Source organism: Neopelma chrysocephalum, unplaced genomic scaffold (assembly GCF_003984885.1).
Source record: "Neopelma chrysocephalum unplaced genomic scaffold, ASM398488v2 Primary Assembly neopelma1_64, whole genome shotgun sequence".
Taxonomy (NCBI): Eukaryota; Metazoa; Chordata; class Aves; order Passeriformes; family Pipridae; genus Neopelma; species Neopelma chrysocephalum.
The window spans coordinates 395409-408821 of record NW_020897721.1 but is presented as its reverse complement, the minus strand read 5'-3'; the positions used below and the strand labels follow the sequence as shown (position 1 = coordinate 408821).

The 13413-nt window shown below is 39.2% G+C and overlaps 1 protein-coding gene across 5 annotated transcripts in view; it reads right to left on the bottom strand.

Moving 5' to 3' along the window:
- Positions 1-13413, bottom strand: part of EPS15 (epidermal growth factor receptor pathway substrate 15) — a 70688-nt gene that overhangs the window by 13287 nt on the left and 43988 nt on the right. For all 5 annotated transcript variants that reach the window (XM_027683167.1, XM_027683166.1, XM_027683170.1 and 2 more), the window contains 4 exons: positions 8400-8472; positions 3779-3940; positions 2891-3088; positions 420-617 (listed from right to left, as the gene is read on the bottom strand). In XM_027683167.1, the coding sequence (XP_027538968.1) occupies positions 420-617; positions 2891-3088; positions 3779-3940; positions 8400-8472 (631 nt within the window). The remainder of the gene's footprint in view (positions 1-419; positions 618-2890; positions 3089-3778; positions 3941-8399; positions 8473-13413) is intronic.

Sequence of the window (13413 nt, the reverse complement as noted above, 5' to 3'; positions counted from 1 at the left end):
ATACTGGAGTGTTCCATAAAACCTGTGAAAGTTTAAAAAAAATAAATCAATCAAGAATCTACTGAGACATAAGGAGGAACATTTAAAGCAAGACAGTTTTAGATTTTTTGTACTATTCCTTATTTCATTCTTGTTCCACCAAATGGAGACAGCTGCTCTCCTTTAACTATTCAATTTATGATATTTACTTCAGAGATAAATACAGGAAAAAAAATTATTGTCGCTTTCCAGGCAAGCTAAAATTGTCTCCTTTTCTGCTTATGAGCTTTCAGATTGTGGAAACACAGTCCCTCAGAAAAATACCCTGAAATTTCACTTGTGCAAGTGTTTAAAAACATAATCAATCTTGATACATTCTTAACTTATTCCAACTTCCCAGCTGCATTGCATCATGAACAAGCAGGCAAAACACTACTCACTGGAGACACACTGTTTGTTTGTTCCTCTTCTGCTACACTTTCCCTTTCAGCATTCTCGTTAAGGTTTGCAGTTTCACTGCTGCTGTTGCTAAGACTGGAATGATCCACAGTCCCATTAACAAGTGTACTATGTTGCTGGGAGTGCCAACTAAATTGGTTGTTTTCCAGTTCTTTCAGCTCAAGAAGTTTTGTCTGCACCTGTAAGCAGAAATAAATGTATATGCATCAGTATGGCAACACATGGAAGCCAGTATGTGACCATCCCCTCTTAAATATAACATTAATGATATGTCTGAAATTCTTATTTTCAAAAGCAAATATAATAACCTTCCTGATCTTTGCCTCAAAACATGAAGTGTGAGGGATAAGCAGAAATCTGATTTAGCAGAGGTGCAATGTGGTTGAATTGGGGACCCGTGGTGGCCTAGTGGTTAGCATGCAGGACTCTCACCTCTGCGACCCAGGTTCGAATCCCAGCTCGTCCCCCGGGCAGATGGAGCCCGTTAGCCCTGTAAGGCCATCCATCTATGAGAAGGTCACTCTAAACAAACCTACGTCCTGAGGACCTCACTGCCATTGTCCAAGCTTGCTTGGCCCCGGCAGATGAACCTTAGGATTAAAGGGTGGGCTCAGTTCAGCGCATGCTGTGTCTCACCTAAAAAATCCATTGCGCAGGCTGGAAAGTTAAAAGACCTTTCCCCAAATCTTCGTTCGCGAAGAGTGGCCATTATATTATTATTAATGTGGTTGAAGGACACACCTGAGAACCTTTTGTCAAGAAGCAGACTGCAGCACTGGTAACATCAAGATTAGTTGCTTTGTTTCTACTCGAACTCATAAGAAAAGTTGCAAAGCTTTCAGGGGCTTTTTGTTTGTCTAGTATTGCTGGGGGTTTTTGGTTGGGGTTTTGTTTGTTTTGTTGGGGTTTTTTTTGGCGATTGGATTTTTTTTTTCAGTTATGTATTTACAACTACCTTAAACTCTAAATTAAAAAGTTTATTTTATTAGAACTCTCATCTTCCAAGAAGGAAAATTATGTATTTATCATCTTCTCCCACATGTCTTTCCAAGTGTGAAAACTTCCTTAGCAGACACTTCCAATCACATGTTATTATTTCAGTGCCTCACAGCAAACATCTACAACCAACCTGCCAGTTAGGAAGAAATTACTGGACTTGGCAGATTATGCAGAAGAATGAACACAGTTCAGATATTTAGGTGTCTAAAGCCCACTGAATTCTGCAAGGTCAGTCACCTAATAGAGTTTTCATGGCCTTGCATGTGTCACAAGTCAGGTGACAGCAAAGACAACACCAGGTGTCTTTCAAATACACTGACTCAGACCAGCCATGAGATAATCTTGCCTAAAGCACCAAGGCACCTATTGTTCCTTATTTGTGAGCCAAGAGCAATAAAATTAGGAGTACTGATATAAAACCTACTAAAAAAAGATCTGTATTACAGTCAAGAATAACCACTTACACATCAGTCTCAAATCTGCTCACTGCAAACACCTCCTACCAGTATATAAACATTGAAATAGTACAACCTTCCCTCTACCTGTGACGAAACAATGGAAAAACCCATTTGTTTACTTCTCAGTTTCTAAAACTAGAAGCCAAATTTAAAAATGATGAATGTTACACGACTCTTCAACAGAAGAAAGTGGTCTTGCATGAACTCTAGCAGTAGAAGTTTTTTTAACAAATAAACTAGAAAGTTACAGATGTGAGTTGTGTGAAAAGTCAGGTATTTCTAGGGTTCAAAGTTCACAGGTAGGCTTTGCCTTTTGTTTTTAACTTGATAACAGTGAGAGTGGCTAACACACTAGACAGGTGGCAACACAGAGGAGAACAAAGAGGAAAGGGTGTGCAAGCTAATGCACCACTGAAGTAATAACAAATCACTGATTATAGACAGAAACTGAAAGTCTTCCACACAACAGCAGACACTTCAAAGCATGGGGCTTAAAACCAGGGCAGCCAAATCTGCTTCTCAGTATCTAATCTCAACTCAACTTATTCTTACATTCACTTTACTTTCCCCCTTCAACAATGCTCTAAGTAAATGTTATCAGTAATTTTATATTGACTTCACATCAATTAAAGCATAGTGAGAATGTGCCCCAGGCCATGGCTGAGGATGAAAACTTAAATAACCAGTGGACACAGAGAATTTAAGTCGTTATCCATTTTTCACCCATTACATTAAGACAAATTATTTATGAAGTATAATAACTTAATCTCTTTCATTAACAAAATTTGGAGAAAAATCATGAAGTATCTTGAGTGACTTAAATCAGCCTCTAAGAATCCTAACAACTACTACCACAGAACACATGTGTAAGTAACTGAAGACATGAGCAAACAGTGAAGAAAAAAGAAAGCTACGCCTTCCCCTGAAGACAAACCACACTAAAGGTTGGCAGCTCAAACTATTTTTTGGGGGGTGGGTCTTTCACACTGCCTTACTGAATTAATTTCCTGTTGTGAATCATGCAGACGTTGCTGAAGAGGTCCCAGCTGTGCTTTCCCAGACTCTATGCAATGCTCAAGCTCTGCAGTTTCTTGCTGCAGGCGACTCAGCTCCTCTTGGGCTTTGGTCAGTTCATCTTCATACGCTGAAATCTTTGATTCCTGGCTTGTTATTTCAGCCTTCAGCATGGCAATCTAAAGCATGAACAGTACTTCAAGTAAAAAAAAAACCAAAAACAAAACATCCCACACCCAAAAAACCAATCAACACTTCCAAACACATCTAAATACTATTATTTATGACCAGAAAAAGTAAAAATCTCATAGCTATTGCAGAGATTATAGACCATACCTGAATGAATTATCATACCTGATAATACCTGATATAGATCTGATATAGATCATACCTGAATGGACAGTTAATTCTCTATTGGTCTCAATAGGAACCGTGTATTCTAACTGTTTTTCTGACCAACACAGACATTTTTAACACTGAAAAGATAAATTTAGACCTTAAAGAAATATAATATCTTTATGTCAGGAAAAAAAATTACATAAGATGTTATTTGTTAATCAGTAAGAAATCAGTTCCAGTAATTAGTGCTTCTAATTACACTTGCATTACAATTTTGAATTGTTTGTTTGTTCTTAACTTTATTTGTGTGTGAGTATATCTCAATATGTTTGTTGACACACTGATAATAAATTAGGCGGCCACTGAAGTGAGTGATGTATTTGCTATGCTCTGTTGCTCACAAAACCTTGACACTCAGGCTATTTATTGTTAAAGCTTTTTCTCCTGCCCCAACAACCGTAACTCTGAAAGGCTGAGCTGTTCAAAACAAGGCATTTACTCTTCCAAGGGCCTTGCCCACCAGACCTTACCAAGTGGGCCTCCTCTGCACACTTCTGCCTGATGTCATTAAGTTGCTCTTCCAACTTGGCCTTCTGCTCATCAAGATCATTAAGGGTTTCCTGGGCTTCCTGTTTCTGAGCTTGCAGCTTTTGCAGATTACTGCTCTCCCGCTTTACTTCATCTTGTAGGTCCTGTAATAAAACAGATCAGCTTTACATTTGTTCCCTCTCTACTAACCACTAAATTCCGCAGCACACACCGCAGTACTAACTTAGATTTCAAAGTATCAACAAATTATCTTTCAGAAGCCAGCACTGACAGCATGTCTGACAGGCAAGTATTCTCAAATTCTAATTCTACGACATAAAAATAATCAGGTTGCGTTTTCTTTTCTCACTGAAGTACTGAGGATCGTGCATCAAGACAGATTAACAGGGATTCATTTTGAATTGAGAAGTAGTCTTTATTCAGACTGCTACATTGTCTCTGTCCCATGTTTCAGCAATATGTTTTACTGAGTTCCTTGTTACCGACATGGATCTGTTGGTGCGAGTCCGGAGGAGGCCATGAAGGTGCTCTGAGGGCTGCAGCACCTCTCCTATGAAGACAGGCTGAAACAGCTGAGGTTGTTCAGCCTGGAGAAGTGAAGGTTCCAGGGAGACTTTAGAGCCCATTCCAGGACCTAAAGGGGACTTATAAGAAAATTTGAAAGGGACTTTTTATCAGGGCATGGAGTTATAGGACAAGGGGGAACGGCTTCACTCTGCCAGAGGGCAGGGTTAGATGGGGTCTGAGGAAGAAATCCTTCCCTGGAAGGGTGATGAGGCCCTGGCACAGGTTGCCCAGAGAAGCTGTGGATGCCCCCTCCCTGGAAGTGTTCCATGCCAGGCTGGATGGGGCCTTGAGCAACTGGGATGGAACAAGATGGTCTTTGAGGTCCCTTCCAACCCAAGCCACTCTGTGATGCTATGATAATAGAAATTCTTTATTCTGCTCCTTCCCCCTTCGAAAAGACATAGCCAAAAATAGGAATTGGTTTTAGGAACATGGTTAAAGACCAAAGCAGTGCATTATTAACCCAAATGCACTGCCTCCTAGGGCATTCCTGCCTCTAATTTTGCAAAAATCAGCCAAAAACTTATTTTCCATGTAACAGTACTGGTAAGGAATTCACATTTCATACAACACAATATGGCATCTTTTGATTTACGAAACAGCAGCAAGTATGTGTCTTGTGTTCTAAGTACTTAAGTAGCATCATATGGTAATTAGTTCATTTCTGAGCAACAAGAATGGTTATACTTCAAGAAGCTGCAGAGATAACACTGAAAAACATGTCAAAAAAAGAAATTAGGATGAAGAAAGAATCGTCAAAGTCAAGAGGAAGAGATAATATAGAGAGATCAAAAAGGATTAATACAAAAGGAAAAGTATTAGATGAAAAGAAGATATTGCTGCCTTTCTGAGAAAATATGGTAACTGAAGGAAGAATCATCAACAACAGTAAAAAATGAAGAGATAAATAAAATTAAGGAGGATAGGAAAACAAGAGACATGAAATTCTGATTAGATCATACATTTGTTTGCTGCTCTAAGCTACGATCCTGCTGTCCTTTTTTAGGGGTGTTTTGTTTGGGTTCTTTTTTGTGAGGGGGTAGTTTATCCATGTGTGCTAACACCTCCCATAACGAGGACAAAAAAGCCAGACAGAAATAGAAAGGCATATGGTGCAAGCAGTCAGATGCTAGGGAATTAGGTAACCTCAAGACAGCTGGAAGACACATCATAAATGCTTTTATGTAAAAAACCAAAGCCAAAACCATGCAAAAAACCCCCCAAACCAAAACATAGAACACTAAAAGCCCCCCACAAAACCCCCCTAAATCAAATTTGAAGTTCAGTAAAGGGTATGTGACTGGTGTACAGCAGCCAGACTTGGTGAATTACTGGTTATTTCTAATCCATGAAAGACAAACCAGCACACAAACAAAAAGCTCTTACAGCAGCTACTGACTTGGATAATTGGGACATTCTTGATCCACTCATTTTTTACACTGCTTTGAAAAGCAAGTATCAGCTGACACTTAACGCAAGCAGCGGGGGAAAAAGTAACAGCTTAAAGAGATTTCAGCTGCTTTTTTGTGAAAGGAAGCAAGAATTCACATACATATAAGCTAAATATAGGTCACCTCCACTCTTGTCTGTCCTAGGCACAGCAGTAGAGAAGCACTGAAGAGACCTGACTAAGCCTGATGGCTCCCAAAAGAGAAAAGAAGGAAAAAACCCCAACCAAACCCAAAACCCACAGTGGTTTTTTTGTTCACATGTGTTCAAATTAAAGGTTGGAGTATACACAGAATGGGTACAATATTCAAAGATACCTCTTCATGAAGCAAACCAGGCTCCAATTAAGCTTTGATTTCAAGGAACACCCTCAGCATAGAAGCAGCAATTAATGTTCAAGCACTGAATGAGATTTCATGAAAAAACCATGAACATATTTGAGGTGGTACAAACTGGCATTCTGATGGTAACAGTAATCCTTGTATTAGATTTATGATCATTATAACTCTTCGTGCTAAAGTAGTGTAGGATAAGGGAAGTTTAGGGATCCATATTTTCACAGACAAGACAACGGATTTAATAGCTTGTCAGTCTGTACTTCTCCAAACAATTCATATGCTAAGAACTGTTCAGCCTCAAAGAGGACAGAAAAGTTAACTTCACTGACTTTCCAATGGCACTGGTGCACTGCAATGAAGAACAGAGACATTCCAATGCTGAGAGGGGTATTTGGAGCATGTAACTTTAAGAAAACACCACCCCTCAGTCTTTGCTAAGGCACTGATATTTTAATAAGCACATTGAAACACATCAGCATGCTATGTTTTCCTGAAAACTTTCTGTCTTTGCTTTTTAGTAGCTATTTATGTCATATGTAAATTATTTTATAGAAGAAAAAAACTGTCATTCTTTCTCTCCTCCTATACAAATCAGTTTGATTCATCACTGACCATAGCTATATTTGACATTATAATTTGTGTCCATGGAAGGAATTCTGGTATCAGAAATTCAGGAGCGTGATGCCACAAAACTAGCTTGAACCAAGGTGGAAGGTTAGAGAGCACTGTTTTTGTACACCATCTTTGAAATGTCACCATTAGAATAAAACCAAAAATAAAAAAGCATGAGGTAAAGATATCCTTAGTCTGCCACATCATTCTCTGAAGTCCTAGAAAGTTTGTTGAAACATGCAGGTCCTCCCAACATTCAGGAGCAAGAAAGGGACCAGAGGTGAAGGGCCATCAGCTTAAATAAATGCTGCAGCCATTTCCTGTTTGATCCTGCATAGCTTGTGTGATTGCTAAGAGGTTAAAGACCTGAGACAGTTGCTTCCAAAATTACTGTTCAGGATACAAAGGCTTAACTTGATGCAACAAACTGATCCTGTGATGCTGCTGACTATCAAACACTGAACACACAGAATGACACTGTAACATTCAAGGTAAGGTTTTTATCTACCTTCACGTACCTTTAGTGCAAAGACACCAGAGAACTCAACATGAACACGCACAGATTCCAACACACACTAACAAAATCATCTTGTGTGCAAAACCAGGAATACCCACGGGGATTTTTAAGTGTGAAAGGCAATCTGCAGGGTGGGGAGGGGAATAACCGTGGCACACAGAGACAGAATCACAGGCATGGGCAACTTCTGCACGAATTCCTGCAGCTGCTGAAGCTGCCTTCCAGCATGACCAACAGGCCAGCACCTGACTATCTCCAGAGAGGTCAGACTATTAATTATCATCCAGGCTTTAAGGATATTAAATAGCCAAACACAAAATTCTCAACTGTTTTAACACATTAGCTCCTTTTCAGCCCAACCAAATTAAAATGCAGAGATCACTTGCACTATTTGCTCTTAACCAAATAAAGATTATTTTAAATAGTAGATTCCTAAAATAGATTTAGAAATAAATATAAGTGGTCAGATATCACACTGAAGATTTTTTTTTTAAAGAGCAATTTAAAATTTAATTGAAATATTGCTTTGCAGTACTTAATTCAGACAGACAGCACCCTAAACACTGATGCTGACTGTATAATTTCTAATGCCTGTAAAACACTTGTAAATTTAAATTTTACAATGTCATCCTTTTAAATAAAAATCAACAGATTCTTTTTAAAATTCACTTATATTAGGCAAAATTAACTTGAGGCAACATTCCTCCCAAGCTGGTAATTACTGCGACTCATAAGAAGCAGCCCGATACACAAGCCCTTTTAATTGAGCCACTTAAGTTTAATCATTAATTTACAGTGCTACAGTGTCCTCTTTAGTTTTAATTATACAGTACATAGTCTTTTAAAAGAAAAAAGGGAAAGAAAGAAAAAAATCTCTTATTTTGTAATCTTTTTCATTTAAAACTTCATGCAGGCTATAGAAGCTCACACATTTATATAAATATACACACCTACACCAACCCACAATCATGTAGAAAATACACTTCAAAGTACATTCTTTTTCTTAGCCCCAATTTTTTTTTTCTTTTTACTGGATAAGTGACGTGTAATCCCACTGTCACTAAAGCAGCACATGGTGCAATATCAGGTGTCTGAACAATAATTCAGTGTTTTATTTACCTGGACCTCACTTGTCCTCTGCTTGATGGCATCTTCTTTCTCCTTCAGGTCTTGCTCTACATTATTCTTTTCCCTAGAAGACCAGCAAACAATGCAAGAATACTTAAGAACATCAGCTACAGCAGGTACAGTTATCCAGCCCCCTAAGCCTGTATCTCTCTTTAAATACATAGTGAAACATTAAACACAAAAGATGTAAGGGATTTCTGCTTTCCAAATTATTTACAAGACAGAAGCCCACATTAGGGCTCTGCATAAACCCCTCTGTCTTTCCACCAACTGCACTCCAGTGATAAGAATGGCTCAAAAATGGAAGGGGGCGGGAGGGAGAAATCAATGAAATACTGTCTCCAGTGATCTCACTGTTGCTATGGAGCACTTGTCTAATGAAAACTGCTAGGAAAAGTGGGAGGGATTGCATCAGATTCCATCTATTAACCCCTGCAAACACAGCAATGCCTATGCTCACAGCAGCTAGGAAACATTTCCAGCAGGCCAATCGAGCTGATTGATGCCCTTTGCCTGTCAGATTTTAGATCCTTCCCTCGGGAAGCTCAGGGAGAAGCAGGAAGGCTGGTTTGGCTTGCTGGAATCACAACCTGCTCAGAGACTCCACACGTAGTGATTTGCTGTGTCATATCAAGCCTGTCTCTACAGGCATTTATTAAAGTTTAAAAGTGACTACTGATGACAGGGGAATTATCATCAATAAATTCTTGGTAGTCAGACATAACAATAAGAAAGGGGAAAAAACCAAAACACACTTCACAAGTGTTACTGTTACTAAAAAAATCAAGAGTATCTCTCTCTAGACAGCATATGGAATCTTTTCTCCTTTCACAGATGCAGAAAAAACAATAAGCTCTACAGTTTTAACATTATCTTCTATATATAGATATTTACTTCCATAAAGATTTTGTTAATAAATTAGCACACGCATGAAAAGTTAGAATTTGAACAATAAACTTAGCATTTCTAAATGAAATATCACAGTGAAAATCTATCACATTACATTACTGGTACATATTGAAATTAAGGTAAATTCATACTTTAATAGCAGCAGATTATTAATCTAAAACTATTTATTTTATTGTTTACTCCTATTTATACAGAAGAAAGTATTTCTGTCTCTGAAGTAAAGCAAGTCTACCCTAAATTCTCTCTATATAGGCTGAGGAATTTTTGTTTACTGCTAAGCCATGTACAATGGAAATTAAAAACAATCCAGATGTCAGATCTCAAACGAACATTTGCTCTGACAAATAATTACTGCAGATTATGTTCTGCTATTACTTATCTCACTATCTGATTAAAGAGCAACTTCCTGATTATGCCCAAAGGGAAGGTTTAAATGGAAGAAAAAGGAAAGATGTGGAAAAAGGAACTTTGAAGAACAAGGCTAGTTATTTTGTTGAGTGTGACCCTTCGAGTAAAGTTCCTCACTCTCCATTCCTCAGAAAATGGAAATTCTAAACAAATCTTCACCTTCTCGATCACAGCTATAGCACACCCCTCTAGCTCAACAAACTAGTACCTGTAGCATAGTTGTACTTAGATATTTAAAGCACTGCAACACAGGGTTGAAACAAGCTCTGTTGCTTTTGCTTCCATAACCTTCCGTGAACAAAGGGTCTCAGTAAAGCTCTTCCACAGATCTACATACAAGTCAGGCTGAAAAACACCTTCAAGCCCTCAAACGCCCATTAAGCACAGCAGACACACAGATATATTAGTCCTGATTGAAGATAAAAGAGAATAATCGACTAGGAAAATAAATACTTGTTATTTTTCCTGCTTGGGTGTGAAAACTGAGCAAGAAATAGAACTGCAAGCAGGTATGTACGCTTATTATACAGCCTTTCCACATTACTGTCACTGATGTGCCTAAGAGACTGTCAGAGATGCAGATCGCTTCCTTTTTATTTCAACAGAAGCCAGGTACCTAAACTCACAAAATCTGGACTAAGCAACAGGATACAACACCCACCCATAGGCAGCTTACATGAGCCAAATCAGAGCACAAACAATGAATTGGAAAGAATCAAGTGAAAGAAGTATTGTCAGGCAGAAAAAGAAAAGCTTAGGCAGCAGTCTCAGGCAAAGGCAAACAAGCTGAGTGTATATAGTCTACACATAACACATCCCCTCCTCCCCCCAGTAATGCCTCTTTGTTTCAAAGAAAAGACAACACAGACCTACTTAATTCACTAATTCTTCTGAATGCCTCCATTTCTTTTACAAACTATCTGGTATGCCCCTGTAGGAATGCTCAGCAACTGAAAGAACCAAAAACAAGTCACAAAATTGATTTACTGGATATGACAGATTTCCTGGATCATAAAATCCCATAACACATCAGCACTTGAAAATAAGCAAAACCAAAAACCAACCCAAAAAGAACTGTGGTCTTGCCAGTAAAGGAAACTTGTAACCAATTCAAGTCAATTATTGAAAGCAATACAATTTCCCTATGGATTTGAATAGCAGTCAAGCCAGAAGAACCTCATATCAAATAAACTAAAAGCAATGACTAATTGATGGTTTCTCCCATGCAGATGCTTCATGATTTACAATCAAATAATCTTAGTAAATCCCTAAGTTTAATACTAATTTGTGAATGGAATAATTTATAAATGGGAGCCAGCATCATCATGGCTAGGCTTCGCGAACGAAGATTTGGGAAGGGCTCTACTCATTTTTCATGCAAGCGCGTTGGTGGCTAAAAAGGCCAATACGAGAAAGGCAAGTCCGGTTGCAAAAGACACAGCAGAAAGACTCCTTAGATGGTATATTCTGCAAGGTTCGATTCTTTCTGCGTTGTCTTTTCTCCTCAAGAGTGATCCTGCGTGCCTTCTCAAAAGCATCAGCAGCGTTATAAATGGTCTGTCTCCAGGCCTCCCGATTAGAGGCCAGAGTGGACCAGTTATGGTGATCAATATGCCCGAGGCTGAGTTGTTGCTTCAGGGAGTCCTTGTATCTTTTCTTTGGAGCTCCTCTCTTGCGGCAGCCAGTGGCAAGTTCACCATAGAGCAGGATCTTAGGGAGGCGGTGGTCCTTCATCCTAGAGATGTGCCCTGCCCAACGCAGTTGCGTTCTCAGGAGCATGGCCTCAATACTCGTAATTGCTGCCTGTTCGAGAACAGATGTATTGGTCACATAGTCTGACCAATGGATGTTAAGGATTGTACGGAGGCAGCGTTGATGGAAGCGTTCTAGGAGACGCAGGTGGTGGCGGTAGATGACCCATGATTCGGAACCATATAAAAGAGTAGACAGCACTATGGCTCTGTAAACACTGATCTTGGTGCTTTTCTTCAAGTGTTTATTACGCCAAACTCGCGGGCGGGAAACTTCCGCGCTGCGCGCACGGAGCTCCGCGCCTGGCCGGTGGCCCTGAACACGCCATGGGAGCCAGCACATTACAAATATTTGTCATAGCTGAGAACTGCAGTCCCCCTGTGACAGCAGAGGCATTCAAGCCACTCAAGCCCAGCCAGGCTGAATGATGGCCAACACTTAAAATCACCTTAGTTATAAAAGCAAAAAAAAAAAACAAAGGTATTTTCCATAATAAGAGACAGATGACTACTCTCAGAGCTGGTAGAATTATCTATTCTCACAGCTGCCCAATATTTCTTATTTTCACATACATTTGTAGTTTTGGGGATCCCCAATTTAGCAGTACTTCAGTTTGGCAATGCCAGGAAAAATGCCAAGGGTTTGCCTTGTTTCTTCCAATGCCAAGGGTTTGCCTTGTTTCTTCCACTCTTTGTTCCCTTAAACTTCACAGCTGCAACAGCTCAGTTACTTCCAAACCAGAGGTTAGAAGAAATGAGCGATCCTACTTTAAAATTCTTTCATTGCTTGGCTAAGATGTAGATCAGCTTCATGGCCCTTTTGACCTGGTTTATATTCAGGACAATATGAGTGTTGCTATCTAGCACATGTCAAGGATGGCATCTCTGGTGAGACATCCCAAGTTAAGCTCAACTACTTCACAGGCTTAGAGGGGAATGTAGTACTAGTAAAGCTTGAAGAAATCCCACCAATCTGTGGGCAGTAGATAGTTTTGAATGCATGACTGCAAAGCAGGGTTTGCTGGGGAAGAAAAAGGTTTTATGGCTCTAAAAAGAATATTAAGAACATCTGGTCTAGCCTCCCACAATGCTGATCAAAAAAAGCTTCAAATACCTTTCTAAAAATACAGTGCAACTGAAACAGAATTTAGAAACAGCAGTGCTAACAGGTTCAAAATGATGCAGATCCCACAAGGTCCCTAGGCAAATCATTCCCCCCATCAGAGGGGAATTATCCTCACTAGGAAGTGTTCTGCATTTTATTCTTCATCTGATTCTCAACCTACACTTCCTGACATTGTACTTATAAAATTAGATTACAAAGCTATTGGCTACCAGAAATCTTGCCCACACAAACTGCTGAGCCACAAAGAAATTACCTCTGTATTCTTTGCTCAGTCTCTCCAAAAGCTGTTTTCCACCCATTGTCATTCTTTTGGCCATTTCCTCTCCTGCCTTTTTTTTTTTTAAGTGCACTTCAAAAATAGATTAAATTTCTGTTACTGGGTCTCAGAAACACAGCTCTCTTGGATACTTCTCAATGGAATCACAGACTAGAATTCTTATGCATTAAGTCCAACAGCTGAACAATGTATCTTGTTTAATAATGAACAAAAATAACTTCGGTTTAAATTACATTTTTATAGGACAACTATCAAGTCTGAGAGTGTACTTCACCACTTATAACAGAAATGTGGATTACACCAAAGATGAAAAGTCTCCTACATTTACCACACTGTTAATCCCGTTCTGTTCTGAACCTCTAAATCACATAAATTTCCCCTCTCTAAAAATAAATACATATTAATAGTTGCCCCACCATAGCTTCAACAATCTAATGTCACTCTAATGTGCCAAATGTTGTCAACATGTATTTGCCACTGCAGAAATGAAAGCAATGACTTTTCAAAGGCCGTGGTTCCTTCACACCTCACAGC